Genomic DNA, 19,621 nt, shown 5'->3' with positions numbered 1-19,621 from the left:
TATGTCCACCCCCTAAACCCTCTCCTCCTCGTAACCAGCAAACTGTTCTCTCTGCCCGTATGTTAGTTTATCTTCCACATGTGAGTGAAATCATGTGGTGTTTGTCTTTCTCTGTTTGGCTAATTTCACTTAACGTAATACCCTCCAGGTCCATCCATGTTGTTGGAAATGGAGTGATTTTGTCTTTTTTTAAAAAATGTTTTATTGATGTCATAATAGTTTATAACTGTGAGATTCCAGTTGTACATTGTTATCTGTCAGTCACCATATAAAACCACCGCTTGTGCCCACCCCCCAACTCCCTTCCCCCTGGTAACCATCAAACTGTTTTCTGTCCATGTGTTAGTTTATATTCCACATATGAGAGAGGTCATGAGTGTTTGTCTTTCTCTGTCTGGCTTATTTCATTTAACATAGTACCCACCAGGTCCATCCATGTTGTTGCAAATGGGACAATTTTGTCTTTTTTTATGACTGAGTAGTATTACATTGTATAGATATACCACATTTTCTTGATCCAGTCATCAGTGGAGGGACACTTGGCTTGCTTCCATTGACATGGCTATAGTGAATAATGCTGTGATGAACATAGGGGTGCATACGCCTCTTTGAATTGTTGATTTCAGGTTTGTTGGGTAGGTGCCCAGTAGTGGGATAGCTGGATCATAAGGTATTTCTATTTTTAATTTTTTGAGGAATGTTCATACTGTTTTCCATAGAGGCTGCACCAGTTTGCATTCCCACCAGCAGTGGTTTAGGGTTCCCATTTGTCCATGGCCTATCCAGCATTTGTTGCTTTCTGTCTTGGTGATTATAGCCGTTCTAACGGGTATAAGATGATATCTTAGTGTAGTTTTGATTTGCATTTCCCTGATGATTAGTGATGTTGAGCATCTTTTCATGTGCCTATTGGCCACCTGTATATCTTCTTTGGAGAAGTGTCTGTTCATTTCCTCTGCCCATTTTTTGGTTTGGTTGTTTGTTTTCTTGTTCAGTTGCATGAGTTTATTACATATTATGGAGATTAATCCCTTGTCAAATATATGATTTTGATCCTGGTTTCATTTGCCTTGTAGAAGCTCTTTAATCTTATGAAGTCTCACTTGTTTATTTTTTCTTTTGTTTCCCTTGTCAGAGTAGACATGGAATTTGAAAAGATCCCTTTATGGCTGATGGTGAGTAGTGTACTAACTATATTTTCCTCTACGAGTTTTATAGTTTCAGGTGTCACCTTCAGGTCATTGATCCATTTTGAGTTAATTCTTGTGTATGGTGAAAGAAGATGGTCTACTTTCGTGCTTTTGCAAGTGACTGTCCAGTTTTCCCAGCACCATTTATTAAAGAGACTTTCCTTTCTCTGTTGTATGTTCTTAGCTCTTTTGTCAAAGATTAGCTGCCTGTAGATGTGAGGTTTTATTCCTGGGCTTTCCATTCTGTTCCATTGATCTGTGTGTCTGTTTTTGTACCAGTACCATGCTGTTTTAATTATTATCACTTTGTAGTATGTTTTGAAGTCAGAAATTGTGATGCCTCTTGCTTTGTTCTTTTTCCTAAAGATTTTTTTTAGCTATTTTGGGTCTTTTGTTGGCCAATGAATTTTAGTATTCTTTGTTCTGTTTGCATGAAGAATGTCCTTGGGATTCTGATTAGGATTGCATTGAATCTGTAGATTCCTTTAGGTAGTATGGACATTTTGACTATGTTTATTCTTCCAATCCAAGTGCATGGAATATTTTTCCATTTCTTTGTCATCATTGATTTCACTCAATAATGTCTTTTTTTTTTTTTTTTTTTTTTACTTTTTTGATTTAATTTTATTTTTTTCCCCCAAAGCCTCAGTAAATAGTTGTGTGTCATAGCTGCACATCCTTCTAGTTGCTGTATGTGGGATGCGGCCTCAGCATGGCCAGAGAAGTGGTGCGTCAGTGCGCGCCCGGGATCCGAACCTGGGCCGCCAGCAGCAAAGCGCGCGCACTTAACTGCTAAGCCACGGGGCAGGCCCTCACTCAATAATGGCTTTTACTTTTGATTGTATAGGTCTTTCACTTCCTTGGTGAAATGTAATCCTAGATATTTTATTCTTTTCCTTGCAATTGTAAATGGGATTGTCTTCTTGAGTGGTCTTTCTGTTTGTTCATTGTTGGTATACAGAAATGCAACTGATTTCTGTAAGTTAATTTTGTACCCTGCAACTTTGCTGTTGTTGTTGTTTATTTCTAATAGTTTCCAGTGGATTCTTTAGAGTTTTCTATATGTAAGATCATGTCATCTGAAAACAGTGAGTTTCACTTGTTCATTGCCTATTTGGATTCCCTTTATTCCTTTTTGTTGCCTAATTGCTCTGGCCAGAACCTCCAGTACTGTGTTGAATAAGAATGGTGAGAGTGGGCACCCTTGTCTTGTTCTGTTTTCAGAGGGATGGCTTTCAGTTTTTCTCCATTGAGTGTGATGTTGTGTTTGACTCTGCCTCATGGAGTGCTGTAACTGTGGGTAATAAGAAAGAAGATGAAAGAATTTTTCTCACAAGGAATCATGTTATATAAAATGATAATTGTTTGATTTGTATAGCATTTTTACCATTTCCCAAAATGCCATGGACCTTGCCATTATAGAGAAATACAGTGTAATGTGATCACAGTAAATGTGTAAACAATTTCCATGTCTTAGTAATGCAGTGAAATTGGTGAGGAAGTCTGTACAGAAAAGCAGTGAGGTTTCGATGATGATAGCATAAAATAAATATTTGGAAATGACAGAATCACGCGTAACATTTCTACAAATGGAGAACAGATCCCCAGTGCTGTCAGTCTCATGCATCCTACTCTACACATATTTGTGATGTTTTAGGACTCAGTGGCCATTGAGGATGTGGCTGTGAACTTCACCCCAGAGGAGTGGGCTTTACTAGATCCTTCACAGAAGAAACTCTACAGAGATGTGATGTGGGAAACCTTCAGGCACCTAGCCTCAATAGGTAAGAATGAGGACATCCCTTCATCAAGTAGAGAACAAATGTTTCTTGCCCATCAACATTGTTCCCATGTGCCGGCCCCGTGGCTTAGTGGTTAAGTGCTCATGCTCTGCTGCTGGCTGCCTGGGTTCATATCCCGGGCGCGCACCGACGCACTGCTTCTCCGGCCATGCTGAGGCTGCGTCCAACATACAGCAACTAGAAGGATGTGCAGCTATGACATACCACTATCTACTGGGGTTTTGGGGGGAAAAAATAAATAAAAAAGGATAAGTACATATTTAAAAAAAAAAAGCATGGTTCCCAGATGTAGAATGTAGAAATGGGAGATGTTGGTAAATAAACTAGAAGTGATCTTAGCTCATCATTGTCTTAGAATCCATAATTTTTTCTATAATTTCTAATACTTGGAAATCAACTTTCTGGGTCTGCATTTCAGGAAAAACCTGGGAAGATGATGATATTGAAGTTAAGTACACAAACCAGGGGAGAAAATTAAGGTGAGTCACACTCTCAATAGAAAGCAGTGTCTCATGTTAGAATACCGATTTGTTAAGAAATTTTAAAAGGAAGCAAAGCAAATAACCCTTGCTTCAAATTTAGCTATCCCAGAAAATTTTCACCAAATATAGTTTTTGAAACGTAATGTAGATGTTCAGTTTTTACAAAACAATTCACTTGGAAAGTATGAATAAACCCTATATATTAATATCACTGTTTGGATAACAGCAAACATGAAGTTCTCTTGCAGAGCATTCAGTATATTCAATTTCTAAGAATTGAGACAAGACCAAACCCCAAAACTTTTCCTATAAATCATAATAAATATAATAAATGTAAAATCATTAATAAAGAAGTCATTAATAATGTACTTCTCACTTTTTACAGAAATCATATGGTACAGAGACTCTGTAAAAGTGAAGAGGGTAGTGTATGTCAAGAAAACATCAACCTAAATCCAAATCTCAATCTGAACAAGAAAACTACAGGTGCTAAACCATGTGAATGCAGTGCATGTGGAATAGTCTTCATGCATCATTCATCCCTTAAAAGGCACATTAGATGTCACACTGAACACAAACTATCTGATGACAAAAAATATGGAGGGGAGCCATATAAATGTAAGGTCTGTGGAAAAGTCTTCCCTTTTCATAGATCTCTTCAAATACATGAAAGAACTCATACTGGAGAGAAAACCTATGAATGTAAAATATGCAGTAAAGCATTCATTTTTTCCGGTTCTCTTCGAGTACATGAAAGAATTCATACTGGAGAGAAACCCTATGAATGTAAGGAATGTGGGAAAGCCTTTATAAGGCACTCACTTCTCCGCTTACACATGATCTTTCACACTGGAGATGGACCTTATAAATGTAAGGAATGTGGGAAAGCATTCATTTTTCCCAGTTTTCTTCAAATACATGGAAGAACTCACACTGGAGAGAAAGCTTATGAATGTAAAACATGCAGAAATACATTCACTTCTTCCAGTTCTCTTCGAGGCCATGAAAGAATTCATAGTGGAGAGAAACCCTTTGAGTGTAAAGTATGTGGTAAAGCCTTTAGGCTTTCAAGTAGTCTTCAACAACATGAAAGAACTCACACTGGAGAGAAACCCTATGAATGTAAAAAATGCAATAAAGCATTCATTTATCCTGGTTCTCTTCTAAAACATGAAAGAAATCACACCGGAGAGAAACCCTATGAATGTAAAAAATGCAATAAAGCATTCATTTATCCTGGTTCTCTTCTAAAACATGAAAGAAATCACACCGGAGAGAAACCCTATAAATGTAAAACATGCACTAAGTCATTCACTTCTGCCAGTTCTCTTCAAATACATGAAAGAAGTCACACTGGAGAGAAACCCTATGAATGTAAAAAATGCAATAAAGTGTTCATTTATCCTAATTCTCTTCTAAAACATGAAAGAAATCACACTGGAGAGAAACCCTATAAATGTAAAACATGCAGTAAGGCATTGACTTCTGCTAGTTCTCTTAAAATACATGAAAGAATTCATACTGGAGAGAAACCCTATGAATGTAAAAAATGCAGTAAAGCATTCACTTCTTCTAGTTATCTTAGACAACATGAAAGAATTCATACTAGAGAGAAAACGTATGAATGTAAAAAATGCAATAAAGCATTCACTTTTTCCTATTCTCTTCAAATACATGAAAGAGTTCATACTGGAGAGAAACCCTATGAATGTAAAAAATGCAGAAAAGCATTCACTTCCTCCAGTTCTCTTCGACAACATGAAAGAATTCATGCTGGAGTGAAACCCTATGAATGTAAAAAGTGCAGTAAAGCATTCATTTTTCCAGGTTCTCTTCAAGTACATGAACGAATTCATACTGGAGAGAAACCGTTTGAATGTAAAAAATGCAGTAAAGCATTCACTTCCTCCGGTTCTCTTCGACAACATGAAAGAACTCATACTGGAGCAAAACTCTATGAATGTAAAAAATGCAGTAAAGCATTCACTTCCTCCAGTTATCTTCGACATCATGAAAAAATTCATACCGAAACAAAACCCTATGAATGTAAAAAGTGCAGTAAAGCATTTATTTTTCCGTATTCTCTTCGAGTACATGAAAGAATTCATACTGGGGAGAAACCGTATGAATGTAAAAAATGCAGTAAAGCATTCACTTCCTCCCATTCCCTTAGAAAACATGAAAGAATTCATACTGGACCAAGACCTTATGAATGTAAAAAATGTAGTGAAGCATTCATTTTTCCATGTTCTCTTTGAATACGTGAAAGAATTCATACTGGAGAGAAACCCTATGAATGTAAGGAATGTGTGAAAGCCTTTATGATTCCCTCAAGCCTTTGATCACATCTGATCTTGCGCATCATAGGTGGACATTACTGGTGGAAGCAATGTGAGAAAGTATTCATTTCTCCCAGTTCCTTTTGAATATTTGAAGCGAGTCACACAGGAGACAAAATCTTTGAATGTAAGGAAGGTAGGAAAGCCTTTATAAATCGCTCAAGCCTTCAATCACTGATGGTCTTTTACACTGGAGATGGACCTTATAAATGTAAAGAATGTGGGATAGCCTTCACTTCTCCCTGTTTTTTTCAAACACATGAAAGAACTCATACTGGAGACAAACCTTATGAACAGAAGGAAGGTGAGAAAGCATTCACTTACCACATATCATTTCAAAGAAATGAAAGAAGTCACACTGTAGAGAAATCCTATGAATGTCAGTAAAATGAGAAAGCCTTTATTTCTCATGAAAACCTTTGAGGATGTGCAAGAATGCACACTAGGTGAAAAACCACATAAATATAAAGAACGTGGAAAAGTCTTTTGTCATCCCGTTCTTTCTGAAAGTATGAAGGACTCATTTAATAAAAATCTCTTGAATGTAAATAGCATGGAAAAGACTTTAATTTGCCCACTTCCTACTATGTGAAACTGTCACCAAAAAGAAATAAAAATGTAACTAATACGAGAAAGCTTATTGGAAATTTATTTGTGTATAATATTCTAGAAAACTTTCACATGAAAGAGTTGTTATAAAAGTTGTAAATATGTTGTCTTTACCAAGCCTCTTTCTTAAAGTGCAGCATTGAATTGTAGATTTCTATTCATTACTTTCAGGGATGAATATTGAGGTGAGGTAATTTTGCAGTTCATCCTTTATCAATAGTATATAAGCTTAATAGGTAGTGTATTTTTTCCTTAAATCAGTTAGTAATTTTTTCTTTTTAATGTTTTAATTGTTCTGTGCTAAGGGGCCATTGAAAATGACACTGTATGTTTTTTAGGATTTTCTTAGTGTCCCTGTCTTATAGTTCCTGCATGTGCCTAATCTGTTGTATATTTTGTATCTTTCTTAGAGAATTCTCTTTTTCAGGGGTGGTACGTATAGGAGCCTGTTTCCATTTTTGTACTGTTAAACAATTGGACTAAATTTTTGTTTATGGCAAGGTTACCAAAGAGTATCCTTTCATGTGAATTCTTATTGTCATATTTGGGTTTTTGCTCTTTTTCCCTCCTTCTGACTGGTACTTGGTGAATCAACTTTGAATTAAGTAGAGGCCTGCATTAGGGCAACAAAATCTTGAGCTGAGCATATCACCCCTGTATTGCATTATATCAATTAGGGTAATATTAAGAACTAGGTCTTTAAGAATCCTCTTTCTCGTTCCATATTGGAATGCACCAGTAGCCTCACTTGCATAAGATTTGGAAGGCAGAAGCAAACAAATCATTAGGCAGATTTGGGGGCCACTATACAGGGAGAGAGTTATATAAGAGCTTTGAGGACACTGTCTTCCAGCCCATTTTCTGGATTCTTTGCCTGTCTAGTCAACTGTATCTTGAAAACCACCACCATTTGGTTTCCCTGTCCTTAGAAGTGTATTTGTCGCTGATGTTTTCACAAGTTTCACATCAAAGATACCTTAGAGTTAGGGTTTTTCTGTAAGACCTCTTGTGTCCACCAGGAAAATAATTCAGATATTTGTGGTTAGGATTATTGTCTGATTCCCTTCTTCTCTAGATATCATCTGTATACGATGTAATTTGTATTGTCAACACCTTAGGCCATTAATAATGCTAGTGAGCATGTTTTGCTGATTCACCATGACATCTACAATGGGGCATAAAAAGCAGGACCTGGGAGTTTGTTTCTCTGCTGTATTGTGCAGTGGCCACCTTGACCCAGTTCTTCTGTGTGAGAACAATCACTTTTCTTATGTCAGGAAGACTGTTTCCTGTTACTTGTGGCTGAATGTGTTCCCTCGATATGTTTTAAGTAACATTTGATTGTATGTCATTAAAACTACGTGGATTTCCTTGAGAAAGGAACACATCTGTAGTTGTTTCATAGACATTTTATCAACTGTTTTAATCTGTTGTATGCTAATAAATATTATTGTGATTTCATTTCCATTTTAATTATGGATTTTGAGATATACATTGAAATTTTCTTCATTTAATCATCATACATGATGAGTCAATTTTATCATGTGCTTACAAATTCAGTTATTTTTTTCCTCAGGCAAAGTTTATTTTTTGTTCTTTTATAGTTACAACTTTTGTTATGAAACTAATTTCTCATTCACTGTAAAAATTTATTTATTCATTTATTTCCCCCCCCCCCCCAAAGCCCCAGTAGATAGTTGTATGTCATAGCTGCACATCCTTCTAGTTGCTGTATGTGGGACGCGGCCTCAGCATGGCAGGCGAAGCAGTGCATCGGTGTGCGCCCAGGATATGAACCCGGGCTGCCAGCAGCAGAGCACGCGCACTTAACTGCTAAGCCACGAGGCTGGCCTGCTCTCATTCACTTTTAACACAAAACTTAATAATTATGTTTTTTTCAGTGCCCTCTTCCAGTGGCCTGCAGGATTGTACCTGTGGTCAAAGAGAGAGTTGTAATGAATTCTAATAAGATTGACCACAGACCAAAAAGGACTGAGGTAGAACAGTAAGAAGCAGCTGACAAGGACTTCTTACAAGATTTTGGCATGTGTTGGTTGATTTGATTACTGTTCAAGGGACCAAGTCATTTTCTGTATTTCCTGCTTAGAGGAGGTAAACTTAATTCCATCTTTCGTAAAATTTTTTTTGAAGAAGATTGGCCCTGAGCTAACATTTGTTGCCAGTCTTCCTCTTTTTCTTTTTTCTCCCCAAAGTCCCAATACAGAGTTGTATATCGTAGTTGTAGGTCCTTCTGGTTCTATGTGGGACACAACCTCAGCGTGGATTGATGAGCAATGAGTAGGTCCACGCCCAGGATCCAAACTGGCAAGCCCTGGGATGCTGAAGCACATGAACTTAACCACTACACCACCAGCCCCAATCTTTCATAAAATTTTTGTTTGGTAAATCTAATCCTTCTTTTCTAGAGAGGAGGAACAATGTAGTGGAGCTAAGGTTAATTTGTCAGAAGTTCTAGTCAGTCATTTTAGTAACAAAAAGGGAATATTATTCATTTTTGTGATTTGGAATTTTATCTCTTACCATTTATATTGGTATGGTTATGAAATACTCTTAGTTTTGTCTTGGTAACTGTACCTCTGTTGGAAGTATGTGAGTGGCAATTTTCTCTTCAGCAGCGTGTGACTTGGCCTTGCAGGGAATGTAGGCCACCGTCTAGTCTTCTGGAACAGCTTCTGCGTTTCCTACTCAGTATCAAGACACTGATGAATTCCCATAGTGTGTTAGACACTGTAGTTACCATAAAGTCTCTCAGTTAAAATATGTAAATTCACTTCTTAGTATACTACATATGTGTTTAATATCTCTTTAAGTCTCAACTGGGGCCTTTGAGTTTAGGTAAATTGAGAGACAATACAAACCTAGCAAGGCAGAGGGCCAGGACCACCATGCCAGTCAAGCCTTTCTTTCTCAGAGACTACACCCTTGATGCTAATGTTTCAACATCTCGCACGTGCCGTGCACTATAGAGGCAGCATACCCAATTTTGCAGAAGTGAGTCCCAGTAGGATTTGGATATAGGAACATGAAGCAAATAAGTTCTTGCAGTCCTAGTCCTTGTATGTCTGTGGGAAAAGAGATGGTCAGCAAATTGCAAAGCTTTGTGATAAGATGGAATTAAAGGCTTTGAAGAAAAGTAAAAATTATTGTGTGAACTGGGAGGCTGAGCTGTGTATATATCTTTTCTATGATGGTAGCAGTGAATGAGGATGCCATTATCTTTGTTTTCTTGGACTTGAGACTTATTGATTTAAGCCACCAATATTTATGGTGTCTTTTGTTTTTAATGTTAATTGAGAAGATTTTTATTTCACTTTTAAATATTTAAAATCTTACAGTCATTTTCATTTTGCTGCTGTGCAGACTGAGTGTGTAACATATACCCCATTAAACCGTGAAATTCCCTCTATTTAGAGAAATGGTTGTATTCATCTACAGTGTTCTAGCTCTTCCTGAGTGTATTCTCTGATTCGAGTGATAATCTATTCAAGTTCACTGTGATCTCCCAGTGGAAACACGAAAAAGAGCTATGGATATTAAGAGGCAATCATCCAAGGAATACTTGAGGTGAGCTGCAGAGAGGGTATCATTTTGAGTACTATCCTAATGGAGTGTAAGAGGAGAAATGGGAAGCTTGCAACATGTTTTCATCACAGGAGTGGCTGCATGTCTCTTGTGCCAGTGACCCACAAAGCCCTGTCCCCCATTTAGCTGTTCACAGGTCTCATTTCCATATGCTTAGATGTCTAGCATATGTTGTAGAAAAGTAGGAAATAGCAGTAACAGGTTTGAGGTTTAAAATAGCAAAAAAGTGGAATATTTTCCTTTTCTTTTTTAGGGTTAACTTACATATTGGAGGGGCTTGGTTGAGATGGGCACCACTGGAGTATTGTTTTGGAATGATGGTAGGTTTTTCATCTTTTGATGGCAGTACTTCTGTACAATTGTGAAAACTCATGAGTGCTCTTAAAATATTTTATATATGTGTGTCACATATATTAATTAGTAAGTGAATAATATAATTCCTCTCATATGCCAGAAGAATGTTAACCTGTCCTGAACCTTGATTTTTTTTTTTTATTGATGTTTTAATGGTTTTTAACATTGTGAAATTTTGGGTTGTGAATTTTTGTTTGTCCATCACCATATATATGACTCCCTTCACCCCTTCTGCCTACCCCCCCACCCCCACTGCCCCTGGTAACCACAGTACAGTTTTTTCTGTCCATGTGTTGGTTTATATTCCACATATGAGTGAGATCATACAGTGTTTGTCTTTCTCTTTCTGGCTTATTTCACTTAAGATAATACGCTCCAGGCCCATCCATGTTGTTGCAAATAGGCAACCTTAAATTACACCTAACAGAACTAGAAAAAGAAGAACAAACAAAGCCCAAAGTCAGCAGAAGGAGAGAAATAATAAAAATCAGAGCAGAAATAAATGAAATTGAGACCAAAAAAAACAGTAGAAAAGATTAAGGAAACAAAGAGTTGGTTCTTTGAGAAGATAAACAAAATCAACAAACCCTTAGCCAGGCTTACTAAGAAAAAAAGAGAAAAGTCTCAAGTAAATAAAATTAGAAATGAAACAGGAGAAATTACTACGAATACCACGGAAATACAGAGGATTATAAGAGAATACTATGAGAAATTATATGCCAACAAATTGGACAATCTAGAAGAAATTGATCAATTCTTAGACTCATACAACCTCCCAAAACTGAACCAAGAAGAAATGGAGAATCTGAATAGACCAATCACAAGTAAAGAGATTGAAATAATAATCAAAAACCTCCCAAAAAATAAAAGTCAAAGTCATTTTTTTTGAGGCTTTTTCATCTTAGTTATGTGCCTTGTGTTCTTCATATGGTTTTTAAATTAATCTTCAAAACATTCATTTAAATGAGATGGTCATTAGTCAGTCAACAAACCTCAGGAGTTTACTTTAATAAAGACACTGACCTCGTCTTTGATATTTGACTCGGTCAGCTTTAGATATCTACTCATCCTGCCTAGTCCGCAATGGTAAAGTTAGGAAGGTTCACATGCCACTATTGTGTGTCAGTGGGAAGGAAGGTGAAATCTTGAAAACATGCAGACTCTACCCCACAGTCCTTAAATGGCCAAACATTGTCCTTTGCACAAGCCGCCTCAACCTGCTTATACTTGCCGTTCTCTCCTTAGAAAGTACCTGTGAGTAATAAACATATTTCTAGTCACTAGATGCATGTGGCAACATCAGTCTTGCCATCCAATTCCCTTTGAAGTAAGGTGTCAATCTTGCCCCCCAAAGGGCAAGGATAGAGCAGAACATAACCCATGAAAAATATTTTGGGTGATGCATAGGCATTTAGTGTAGGGAATTTTTATAAGATGAGGAAAGGAACTCCAAATGGAGAGATTCCTGTGTGATATTGTTTTTAGGTGTGTTGATCACCAAAGAGAACCTCTGAAACCACATACGTGGATCTAGCCGGAGAATCAATAAGTGAAAATGCCGAGTCTCACAAAAGAAAACACAGAGCAGCAAACATGAATGGATATTTTCTGTTCTGATATGTAAAGAGCTTTGTGTGATCACTCATCTTGACAAGGAAAATACTAAACACTTTGAAAAGGAACACCTCTTAGATCCATGAGAGATTGGAGGTTGCATGGCAAACAATGCCCCCAAAATGAGAAACAGGTGAATATAGAGAATTACCATGTACCAGGAAGAGACATGAATGTAGCCAGGAACTTGCTAGGAATACATAAACTGTTGTAGATGGATGGTTGGAGAGACAGTATGGATTATCTTGTGTGTTAAAAACTCTAGCAGGGGCCAGTCTGAGGGCTCCCCCAATTCATGAATGTTTCCTTTAACAGCCCAATCTCATAGTGAAGATCTGAAAAAGTTGCCTTCTGTTTCATGTAGGAAATCGGGGAAAACATTTTCATATACACAAAAAGCATTTTATTGTCTGTAATGTAGACCGCCCCTCAAAGGAAACTAATGTGCCAAAGTCCTACCTGATTGGGCAAAGTGCAGATAGACACCTGCAGTCACTTCAGGTTCCTCTCTGACAAAAGTGGAGGAAATATAAGTGCTAAGAACCTGTTCTGAAGTTCATAGTCCAGGGATTCTTTACCACCAAAACGTTGCAGGTTTCATAACAAAAGAGGACATTTTCCCTTTCGAATACCTAAGACTGTATCAGCAGGGCCCTAGGATAAAAACAGTGGATTAAAACAGACACCTGCAAGACAGAGATTCTACTGAAGAATGAGTTTCTAGGGAAACCCCAACCCACCAGGGAAGTAAGTACAAGGTCACTACAGACCACGAAGCCCCTGACACCTACAGCTGCAGCCAACATTAAACGTAGTCTGACCCCCATTCAAGAGATAACACCTCACACTAAAGGCCTATTTATCTCAAATCTTTTATTGTGAAAATTCACAAATATGTGGAAATTAACTAACACACTCGGACACACCACTGAGTCAAAAATCAAGAGACTTGACTATATTTGCTGACAAAGCAAGGAAAAGGAAATTTAAAAAATATCTGAAGGGCCAGCCCAGTTGCATAGTGGTTAAGTTCACATGCTTTGCTTTGGCGGCTCAAGGATTGTGGGTTTGGATCCTAGGCATGGACCTACAGACTGCTCATCAAGCCATGCTGGGGAGGTGCCCTACATACAAAATAGAGTAAGATTGGCACGGATGTTAGCTCAGGGACAATTTTTGTCAAGCAAAAAGAGAAAGATTGGTGATAGGTATCAGCTCGGCCAGTCTTCCTTGCAAAAAACAACAAAATCAAGAAAAAAATAAAGAGGCAGCTTAGGAAAACTTATGAGATGCAGCATAAGGTGTAGTAAAAGGGATGTTCATAATGAAAAACACCTGTTATGTAAAAAAGATATCAAATTAACCTAAATTTACACCTGAAGGAACTAGAAAAGGAACAACAAAGTACATGCAAAGTTAGCTAAAGTTAGAGAATGATAAATAGTAAAGCAGAAATAGAGATTAGAAAAACAATAGTTTCAATATTTAAAAAAATCAAGAAGTCCTTAGGTAGAACAACAATGATGAGAACACTCAAATACGTAAAATCAGAAATGAAGGAGCACATATTACACCATGTCTCAAAAAGATCAAAAGGGACTAGTATGACTATATGCAAACAAATTTTATAACTTAGAAGAAATGTATGAATTCCTAGAAACATGCAACCTACCAAGAAAGAATTAAACATTAGAAAACCTGAAAATACCAATACCAAATAAATTCAAAGAATACCAATCCTTTTTTTTTTCTTGGGGAAGATTGGCCCTGAGCTAACATCTGTTGCCAATCTTCCTTTTTTCCTTTTTTCTCCCCAAAGCTGCAGTAAATAGTTGTATGTCATATTTGTACATCCTTCTACTTGCTCTTTGTGGGACACCGCCTCGGCATGGTTTGATGAGCGGTGCATAGGTCCGCACCCAGGATCTGAACCAGCAAATCCCTGCCAAAGCACAACACGTGAACTTAACTGCTATGCCACCGGGCTGGCCTCCCGATCCTTCTTAAACTCTTCCAAAGACTTGAAGTAGAAAAAATCCTTCCAAAATCCTTTTGTGAGGCCAGCATCTGCCTCATATCAAAGCCAGACATAGACACTAGAAAAAAAGAAAACTAAAAGCCAATGTCTCTGTCACAACTTGGCTTGATCGTAGTGCAGCTATTAGTTCAAACATTCTACTAGATGTTTCTCTGTAAGGTTTTTTTTTCAAGAGATTACCATTTCAATGGGTTGTGTTTAATTCAGCCCCCACAAAGTGGAGGTGCCAATCAATTCTAGTTTTTTTATTTTTATTTTTTCCATCTTATTTCAAAATGGTGAGTATTGAGTGGAATGGGCTTCATACTAGGGTGGCATAACAGTGAGAGGAGTTCTGCTGACCACCTCCCCAATAAAACTGGTGAAAATTATTTTAATAAACATTTAAAGCCACTGGAAATGGTCCTAAACGCAAACAGGAAATGATGAACATTTATTCAAAAAAATCTATGAAGTTTTATAAGAAACATGAGAGTCTGTGGTATTGAAACCAAGAGCACTGCCTCCCCAGGTCCTCCCAGCTCACATTGGTGAAGACCCCACTCCAGACTCCTGCAGTCTAGAACACATGGCCCCTTGTCACCCCAATTCCCATTAACAGGGCTATCTTCTGAGAGGAACAGGACATCAACATTTCAAACCTTGTGCCCAGCTGCCTGTTGCTGAGGGTAAATAAGTGCTGGGAGTGTGCCTGAAAAGTGGGGACGCTATTGTTTCAGTCCCTACACATGGAACTGAGGTGGTGCTTTTGGGGTGGTGTGCTGACAGTACTTGGACACTGTTTCCCCTTGTTTCATCTCATCAGGTGGGTGTAACAAAAGTAGGTTTGAGTGGCCAGGAGACACAATTAAAATGCCGTCTGGCTGCTATCTTTTTACTGCACTGAGCCCTCAGGTCCTAAACTAGGATTGTTACTCAGAGAGGCTTCCCATTTCCCCCCAAAGAGCTCCAGGTTCCTGACAGATTTTGCCTGAATAAGGGAGTGAAGTGAACCATAGAACACAAAGCTCTTAATCACTTTCCAAAGAATTAACTTAGTTGGCACCAATGGAAAATCTGGTTAGATCAGTGGAAAATAGTCACTTAATGCAATAGAAAGCTATAAAAGAGGAATACAGAAACTAAAAAGAACATGAGAATTCTAGAAAACAATATAATGTCAGATGTAATTGTCAGTATGTCAGTAGTACTAAATGTGAATGGATTACATCCAAACAGAAAGATTGTAACCTCAGATAAAAAAATAAATAAAATCATGATTGAAATATTTGTTATATACAGGAAGCACACTTTAGTTTCAAAGATACAAATAGATTGAAGGTAAAAGCATAGGAAAGATACATCTGTACAAAGCACCCACAAGATAGCTGGAGAGATAATACAAATATCCAGCCAAATAGACTTGAAAGCAAAAAATATCGCTAGAGATATTGAGGAGCATTATATCATGCTGAATGGGTGAAAGTTTATGGGTTGCATCTCACACACAACCTAGAAAATGTTTTATGGCCATCAATACCTACGCTAGCAAGAGAGGTCTCTAGTCAATAACCTAACCGTCACCGAAAGAGGCTTTAAATGATGAGGTACCAAACCCATAGCAAGGAGAAAAGGAGCTAATAAAAGTAAAGCAGATAGTGATGAAATGAGAAAGAAGAACCACAGAGAATATCAGGGAAACCAGAAGTGGGTTCTATGGAAGGTTTAACAACATCGGCAAATCTTCACTCAGATTATCTAGAGAAAAGGAAAGATTCACATTAATAGATCAAGAAAAGAGGTTCATATTACTACTGACGTTACAGAAATCAAAAGGATTATAAGAGATTTCAATGAACAATTGTATAGCAACAAATCAGGTAACAGGTGAAATGGATAAATTACTTGAAAGACAAACTACTAAAATTGCCTCGGTAAATGGAAGTTCCGCCCCGTGGCTTAGCGGTTAAGTGCGTGTGCTCCGCTACTGGCGACCCGGGTTCGGATCCCGGGCGCGCACCAACGCACTGCTTCTCTTGCCATGCTGATGCCCTGGCCCGCGTACAGCAACTAGAAGGATGTGCAACTATGACATACAGCTATCTACTGGGGCTTTGGGGGTGGAAAAAAAAGGAGGAGGAGGATTGGCAATAGATGTTAGCTCAGAGCCAGTCTTTCTCAGCAAAAAGAGGAGGATTAGCATGGATGTTAGCTCAGGGCTGATCTTCCTCAAAAAAAAGAATAAATGGAAAATCTGAATTGAAGTATAATAAGTGAAGTAGTTAAATCAGTAAAGAAAGATCCCTTTAAGTAAGCCTCAGCACAGATGTCTTCAACTCAGAATTTTTGAAAACACTCAAAGCTTTATTACAGATTCTCCACATACTGTTCTAAATAATAGAATGGAGACCATATTTCGTACTCATTTTGTGAAGCCAGTACAATTCTGATACCAACACCAAGTTTATTGTCAAAAAACTCCACAATTGGGGCCAGCCCCGTGGCTTAGCAGTTAAGTGCGCGTGCTCCGCTACTGGTGGCCCGGGTTCGGATCCCGGGCGTGCACCGACGCACCACTTCTCTGGCCATGCTGAGGCCGTGTCCCACATACAGCATCTAGAAGGATGTGCAACTGTGACATACAACTATCTACTGGGGCTTTGGGGGAAAAGAGGAGGATTGGCAATAGATGTTAGCTCAGAGCTGGTCTTCCTCAGCAAAAAATAGAGGAGGATTACCATGGATGTTAGCTCAGGGCTGATCTTCCTCACAAAAATAAATAAATAAATAAAAATAAAACAAAAAAAATAAATCTATAAAATAACCATTCTGAGTTGAGCCCTTGAAAAGTTATTAACCTCCACCTCAACCACCTTATAAGTAATGTGTGCTTGTTACCCTGCTCTCTATCTCCTGCTGGCTCCTGACACGTGACAAGACTGCCCTTCCCCCAGCTCATTGTGCGCTCACCCCCATTTCTACAATCTGTAAGTAACAAATCTTGTGTATTTTCTTCATTTGTATGGGTGTATTGTGTAGGGTCTTCAATCAAATTCCACGTGGTTTTCATTTCCTGGAAGTGGAGCTCAGATACTGAGGAAAGAACCTACTGACCCCATGTGGCTGGCTTGTGCCTCCACATTCAGCAGGTCATAATCTGCCTACAGTGAGTTTAATACACCAGCTCCTGCTTCTCAACACAGCATACTATTAAAGTGTACAGTTCACTGGTTCAGTATATTCACAGGTAAAGTGAAGGTATATATTTGATGAAAAAGTTGTACCTTTTGAGCCAACTTTTGTAAATTTGCCTGCATTTGTCCAGAAGTATCAATACAGCTGGAGCAGGTGGTGCCCTTTACAGCACATACCACTCCTTCCTTGACCAATAAGAAATCTAAAGCTAAACGGTTATGCAAAACCGTTTGCACTACAGAATCCTGTTGCTGTTGCATTAATTCCAGCTTTGGTGTAATAGCCCAGTGTGTTCAGCCGGGTGGCTGACAGGCTGGTGTTTGCCTTAATAATATGTTCTTGTGAGCCCAGTGCGACTGCACCTAGCCCTGTCCGGGTGAGGGATAGTAGCAGACCTACTCCCAACATAATGGGGATGAATACCGCATGCTTTTTATGTGAGGTGATAGAAAGACAGATTAATTGGGGGTCCTGTTCAGTGTTTTGTAAGCATAGTCCCAGGGAAAATCTCAAAAGTTCAGAAATAACAGAAGTAAACCCAATGAATCACTGAAGTAGTAATTAATAAATTTTTATTGTGCACACATCAAAGACAAGATTACAAACGGGGAGCACTCAAACCAAAACATGGAAGGAGGCTCAGGGGTACATTGGTATAAAGCAGCTTATATAGAGAGAAAGCAGGGCCTGTTTATTCTTCCCAGGGATTGTTTATAATATCAGAATTTTCTTGAATGGTAAGGAATTGGACAGTGGTTGTCTGATATCAACCTTGGGAAGCAGTTTAGGTTTTGCTTATGATTTGCAGAGTCACAAGCGTGAAATGACCCAGGTCATGTTAGGTTTTGACAATGAGCTAAATTAAGCTTTGCTTGTTTGACTAAACTGGTTTTGTCTGCTCAGGGAATTTTCAAGGTTAGTCTCTGTTTTTAACTTTAACAAGATGAAAGTAAATTGGTCTGAACAGACAGGACTCCTGAGGGGCCAGTGAGGAGGCAAATGTGTGGAGGTTGAGGGAGGAAGAAGTGCACATATGGAGAACCACGTATGTGTCTCGGCCCCAGGGAACTGAACCCCCAGTGGACACCAACTGCTTGATCAAGGATGAAGTAAATGGGAGTTCACCCCAGATGGCTGGGCCTCGAGACCCGAGACCATGGGGATTGTGCTCCTTGGCAGGAGGTGTAGGTCATATTCATGTGGTGTTAGTCCTGGGCAGATTTGGGGGGCTATAAAGGGCCTGTTGGGGCTCTTGTCAGGTGCCACACACTGTTTTGCAAAGTGACCTGCTGGCTGCAGTTGAGAACTGTATAGAGCAGCTGGGCAAGCCACAGGGATGCAGGGGGTGCCTTTTTTTGGGCAAATGGGCGAGGGTCAATATGTCATCTGGGTGGGCCACTAACTTTGGAAAAAGCCTTTGCTTTGCCTGGTAACATGCCAGGCAATTACAGTGGCCCCCAAAATGAGCTCAGATTTCTGCCATTGTATGAAAATATATAGCGTATTGGGGGGCTTTAATGGGAGGACTGGGGAACCTTGAGTTGTGACCATAGGGCAGGGTCCTTTTGGGTGGTTTAGAGAGGTGACCCTGTAGCTCTGGTCCTGGAGGGTGTAGGGGGGATGCTGTGGTGGTGGTAGCATCTGAAGCTGGGGAGGGGTTCAGACATTAAGTTCACTAACTGCCAGTAGGACTCGTAATGTGGACCAGTGTATAGGGTGTGGTGAAGACAAGCCACTGAGTGAAGTGTTTAAAGGGGCCCCTGTACCATTGTGAGACTCAACATATATCTTGGCCTTTCGAAGCTCAAATGTGCAGAGGAGGGCAGCTTGCCAGGCAGAGTACTGCCTCACCCTTGAGCAGCAAGCATTGTAATAAGCAGGGGGCCCTTGGAGTAAACATATAGTTAATTCTGCAAAATGCCACTCATTGGGGTCATCAGCAGGGAATTAGATAAACAAGCATTCAGTTCAGAAACTAAGTTCTGGGGAGTGTTCGCCATCATCAGCCTCCATTTCTTCCTTGGTGTCATCTCTGCTGTGGAAAGTTGCTTATGCAGCATTCAGGGTGGAGTTGTGTCCCACCATGTCATGTGCTGGGGACTGTCATCACCAGCATTGTTGCAGATAAAGGGGGCCAACCCAGAGGATGGTACCTCTCCACATAGCCACCCATGACGGAAACTGAGGGGCCAAGGGACCTAACAGGGTCCTGTAGATTTGGGATGCCCTGATTAAGGTTTGCTTGCACCATCAGATGCTTAGGCATGTGAGTTTTCCAGGTTAATCAACAATCCATCACCTCACAGTGTTATCTTGTGTGTTTCTGTGTGTGTGTGTGTGGTAAGAATGCTACTCTCAATAAATTGCACATATACAGTATGTGTATAACAAATGATTATGTTGTAATTTTTAAATA

The 19,621-nt window shown here is 39.0% G+C and overlaps 1 protein-coding gene across 1 annotated transcript; it reads left to right on the top strand.

The window, feature by feature from the left end:
• Positions 1-1,111: 1,111 nt before the first annotated feature.
• LOC131394524 (zinc finger protein 709-like) lies at positions 1,112-6,448 on the top strand. The gene is made up of 4 exons (XM_058525887.1): positions 1,112-1,175; positions 2,848-2,974; positions 3,411-3,471; positions 3,860-6,448. Exons 1-4 carry the CDS (start codon positions 1,143-1,145, stop codon positions 5,730-5,732), a joined length of 2,094 nt encoding a protein of 697 aa, XP_058381870.1. The 5' UTR covers positions 1,112-1,142; the 3' UTR covers positions 5,733-6,448.
• The last annotated feature ends 13,173 nt before the right edge of the window (positions 6,449-19,621 follow it).

Source organism: Diceros bicornis, chromosome 30 (assembly GCF_020826845.1).
Source record: "Diceros bicornis minor isolate mBicDic1 chromosome 30, mDicBic1.mat.cur, whole genome shotgun sequence".
Taxonomy (NCBI): domain Eukaryota; kingdom Metazoa; phylum Chordata; class Mammalia; order Perissodactyla; family Rhinocerotidae; genus Diceros; species Diceros bicornis.
Note: the sequence above shows the minus strand (reverse complement) of the source record. Positions and strands in the feature narration are given on the sequence as shown.